Source organism: Penaeus chinensis, chromosome 14, assembly GCF_019202785.1.
Source record: "Penaeus chinensis breed Huanghai No. 1 chromosome 14, ASM1920278v2, whole genome shotgun sequence".
NCBI lineage: Eukaryota > Metazoa > Arthropoda > Malacostraca > Decapoda > Penaeidae > Penaeus > Penaeus chinensis.
Window position 1 is genome coordinate 12,283,890 of NC_061832.1, and position 5,000 is coordinate 12,288,889.

A 5,000-nucleotide genomic window follows, 5' to 3' on the forward strand; every position below is an offset into this window, starting at 1 on the left:
TAAGGGACATGCACTAATATTGTGGCAAACCTCTTTCTTCAAGATAGTATTGTCAAGCTCTCTCGAAGATAATTGTTGAGCATCTCTACTTTGAAAGACAGTGTTACAAGCCTCCTTACAGCCGGGGTTTTCAAATATCGTTTAGGACGGCACAGCGACCTTTCTTTAATTAAGGTATTGCAAAGCTCTGTGTTAGAGACGATGTAGCTATATCTTTTTTCTTTCTTTCTAAGGTGGTTTTACGGCTCTCTATTATGAAGGGTCTTGGACACGACTATTCCTAATAGCCCCTTAAGAGTACCCTTTTTTTAAAGATCTTTTATTTAAAGATGGTACGGAATACCCTTTAAAAGTCTGTGTTGCAAACTTCAAATAAAGAGTTTTTTTGAGGCTTCTGTCATAACGCCGGTGTTGCAAGTTCCTTTTCTTATAACGTGTTGCAAACTTCTAACTAAAAGACGTTGCAAACCCTTTTAATTCTGTCACAAAATTCTGTCCTTAAACGCGTCTCAAATCTCTTTTTTGAAGCTCGTTCCAACCCCTCCCATACAACCTTAAAGACAGCATTGGTAACCTCCATCCCACTAACCGACATTACAAAGACCTTTCGCAAAAACTGTCACAAAACTTTATCCCAAGTAAACGGGGTTGAAAATCTCCGTATCATGACTTTTTCATACCCTGCTCGAAAAGGAAAGCTTCGCAGTTGATACGCCCCCGGAAATTTAAGATTAAGAAGATGAATTTACAGTCCACGATAATTTTTAATTTCCTTGCCTCAATTTTCCTCACTTGAAAATTACACCAAGAGCATGTTATATTTGTCTTCGTGAAGTATATGAATGTGACGTCTGCTTCTCGCTGTAATCCATGTGGAATTGGTCTTCACGTGTAGTGTTCAGGCGATTCTAACTCATGGATATGTTGTTTATTGTTAGGTTTTGATTAATAGAGAGCAAAGATCTACTTCGTTTACTGTTGTTTTTGTTAGTTTGTTTCAGTAAAGAATGTTATTCCGTTAACCTGTTATATTTATCTTTTTCTCCAAGCACATAAATAAAACACAGAAATGCAGATAATAAGAAACAAAGACGGCGAAGGGGGAAAGCGAGGGGGCGGCGGGTGGGCGGGGGGAATCTAATAAAAAAAAAAAATATGAAATAAATAAAAAAATAATTTCATTATTTCCTTCTCTTTATTTACTTGTCAACTTCAAGCTACGACAGAAAAGCTGCTAGCCTCTTCCAGGAAGCTCGTTCAGCAGAAGATCCTTCACCACTATCACATATCCAGGAAGTTCCAAGAAATGTTATTCATTAAATCACAAAAGAGCTGCGCTATTTCAGATTACACGACAACTCTCAGAAAGGAAAAACAGGAATTCAAACCATTATTTACCCCTTTCTTACGAGATAATGGGAATAAGTGATTTAGTTTCATCGTTAATCTTTAAACCGCTTAGAACGTGATATTACGTCACCCGCCACTGAAGACAAATCTAAATCGCGGTAAATATTACATGAAACAATGGTAATATGATTATATCTTATCTTTAACCCCTTAAACGGTCTTTAACGTAATATTACGCCACCCGCCGCTTAAGGACCAGGACTCAATAGCAAATGAGGCCTGCAGATCGGGGGGATTGGGGTGAAGGGAAAAGCGAACAAGTACATGTTACACAGCCCAGCAAAGAAAATATCCCGGCTATCAAAAGCAAAAGATTAATTTATACATTTTATAAGATTAGCAAACAAGGCCTGAAATGGCAAAAAAATAAAAAAACAAAACAGAAGAGCACCTGAAATTGTAAAAGCACAGAAAAAAAGAAAACAATGTATAAAAAAGCAACACCAACAACAAAACCGAAAAATAGAAAAGGAAGAAAAGAAAAGAAAAAACCTGGAAAACGAAAAATTTCTAATTTAATTTTTACAGTTTCGTAGACATGGAATCAGTACCTGCTTCTTGTATATGTTGCTCCAGAAACCGATTCTCCCTCTCTGTCTCGACCCCAGCAAGATGCATCCCATGGAACCGACAATACTGCGCTGCTTTGTACCAGTTTGCCTGTAATGACCCAGTTAGTAAGCAAAGCACCGTGTTGGGGCGTGGCTTGGGACGACACAACAGCTTGTGTACGAGTCTGCATTGTGCGGGCACGATTATCAATCTCTGTATCTTTGTATCTTTGTCTCTGTATCTGTGTGTGTGTGTGTGTGTGTGTGTGTGTGTGTGTGTGTGTGTGTGTGTGTGTGTGCATTTATATATATATATATATATATATATATATATATATATATATATATATATATATATGCTGTGTGCGTGTGCATGAATATACAAATGTGTCTTAAGTATATATCTTACAAACATATCTTACAAACATATGACTCGCCTCTAACTGAAATCCCAGAAGAATGAATAATACAACTACAATAGACAGAACAGTGCTGACTAAACGCTGATTCATTTGCGGAATCAATGTTTGTAAGAAACCAAGTAACACAATGAAATAAAAATCCACATGTTAATCTATGAAATAATTGCATGAATGTTTTTTAAGCAAATTAATTACGTGATATTGAAGCAATTTTTCTTCTTTTTTCCTAATTTGAGGTGATATTTCTTAGGATTATTGCTTCCGCGGTGAGAATAACCTCAACAAATGCTACAAGTAAATCAAGAATAAGTGTGTTTGTACCGAAAAGAATTAAGTGATGTTAGCAGTTACCGTTACCTTTTTATTATTTTCCTTAGTTCGTTGTTGACAGGTTTAACACTTTTCTACGTTTCCTAATATATCTTTCAGCTCTTTAACACGGAAATGTTGTATGGGTGTATTTGCGTTATTTTTCAGTAAGAAGCCCGCGCGCGCCTGCGCGCATGTGTGTGTGTGTGTGTGTGTGTGTGTGTGTGTGTGTGTGTGTGTGTGTGTGTGTGTGTGTGTGTGTGTGTGTGTGTGTGTAGACACACTGTGAGTCTATTCGATAATCCACATACATGCCTGGATGACGATCTTACAAACTGTACGTCAAAAGAGCACAGATATGCCAGGTTTCGCTAACCGGTTAAGTATTTGATTACGCGAATTCTACCTGAAATGTGAATATTTCATTTAAAATGTGTTATCATAATGCAAATAACCCCTTTAACGAAATAAAAAAAAACATGCTATTACGAAGGACCACTATTGTTTACATTATGTGGTCAGATATCAGACTCAAAAAAAAAAAAAAAAAAAAAAAAAAAAAAAAAAAAAAAAAACTTTGACACTCCATTTCAAACCAAAATGATACGATTAAAGTTCCTTGCAATGTGTAATCATAGTTGGGAGCCTAAAGATCCTATTTCCTATTTCTCCTCTTTTTAATTCTCAGACACCTTGGTTATGTTGGTCTGCCAGAATACAGGGATAATATCTGCTATTCACTCAAATTCATGGCAGAAAAGCTCACAAAAGCAACTACATGTCCATACTGTTATCCTATAATTATCAAATGAGGTTGGAAACTTTTTTGAAACCAGAAATCAAAGCGCCGTGTGTATGTGTATGTATGTATGTATGTATGTATGTATGTATGTATGTATGTATGTATGTATGTATGTATGTATCTATGTATGTATGTATTTATATATTTAATATATATGCACATTTGCAATTTCATTTGTATGCATAAATAAATCAGAACCATAAGGTAGTTCTAATGAGCAATGCATGTGAAAAAATCAGATACAGTAAAAAAAAAAAAAAAAAAAAAAAAAAAATATATATATATATATATATATATATATATATATATATATATATATACTGTGAGTTTATTCGATAAATTAGAAGTTATAGTTATAATGTGGACGTTTTTTTTGTTTTTTTTCTACAGATCTTAGTTTACTTTGTTACCACAGTATATGTAACAAAGTTCGTAATAACATTTAGTTCTTTGTTGTATGGTTTTCATGTTATAATTACATCACCTACGTTAACCATTTTTCGGATTGAACTTATTTGACTTATTTGATTAATTTGAGCTCCTTTAACATATTTGTAAGAAAATAAAATGTTTGAATATCCGGCTAGCGATGCTTGGCATTTAAGTGCTCTTTTAGTCTACAGATTGTAAAATCGCGTCCGGATAAGCGTGTGTATACACTGGAATATTTCTTCACCTTGCATTAAACTTTTTTTTTTTCTTGTATAGTGCTCTTTTTGAGCCATATTGATTATCCCAAAAATTAAACAGGCCGAATACAGTGAAGACGTAGAAAAAATAAACTTGTCATTTCAGAAATGTGCGGATTACACACAATCAAAAAAGAAATTCAAATTAATCGCAGTTATCCCACGGATTACTATACCCCTAGAAAACGGGAACATTAGCGTGCCGTAGGGACTCTCCTATCCTTTGTTTGAGGATAAAATCACCCTTAATGGCGCATAATCATGATAAATCACAGCCTTCCGTAATCAGATCTTTCTAAGTAATGTAATGTGATGACAAACTGGAAGCAATTTGCATAATGCACGAGTTATAATGAGTATTTTTAGTAATGATCAAATTTCGCTCTCCTCGTTCCTTGTTTCCTTTATATTTCCACTTAAGGTATTTATGTACACAGACTTTCAGAAGGGCAGGGGGCTCCTTGGAATTGGGCACTTTTCTCCTCCTAAGTTTGGTTTAAAGGGCATTTCCTTCGTTGATTTAAAGCAAGGAAGGCACATTTATGTTTTCACTAAAATGGGTTACTTTAATTTACCTTGACTGAGGCCTTTTAATTGACTTGATTTTCACTTCAACAGCACTTCCTTTTCCACAAACAGGTCCTTTTACTTTATTTGCTTATAAATAATAGGTCACTATTCTCTTCCTTTCTCTACCTGATTTTGGTTAAAATACTTTATTTTATTTAATTATTTATTTTACTAAATTAGCATTTAACATTCCCTCCTCCTCCTCCTCCTCCGCCTACTTCTTCTTCTTCCTTCTCCTCCTCTTCCT

The 5,000-nt window shown here is 34.9% G+C and overlaps 1 protein-coding gene across 3 annotated transcripts in view; it reads right to left on the reverse strand.

Moving 5' to 3' along the window:
• The window catches only part of LOC125032612 (C-type lectin 37Db-like), a 57,350-nt gene that overhangs the window by 3,576 nt on the left and 48,774 nt on the right, over positions 1 to 5,000 (reverse strand). The window contains exon 4 of one of the 3 annotated variants that reach the window (XM_047623872.1): positions 1,962 to 2,070. The exons of the other annotated variants lie outside the window; for them this stretch is intronic. Coding sequence (XP_047479828.1) covers positions 1,962 to 2,070 — 109 coding nt within the window. The remainder of the gene's footprint in view (positions 1 to 1,961; positions 2,071 to 5,000) is intronic. 3 annotated transcript variants of the gene reach the window in all.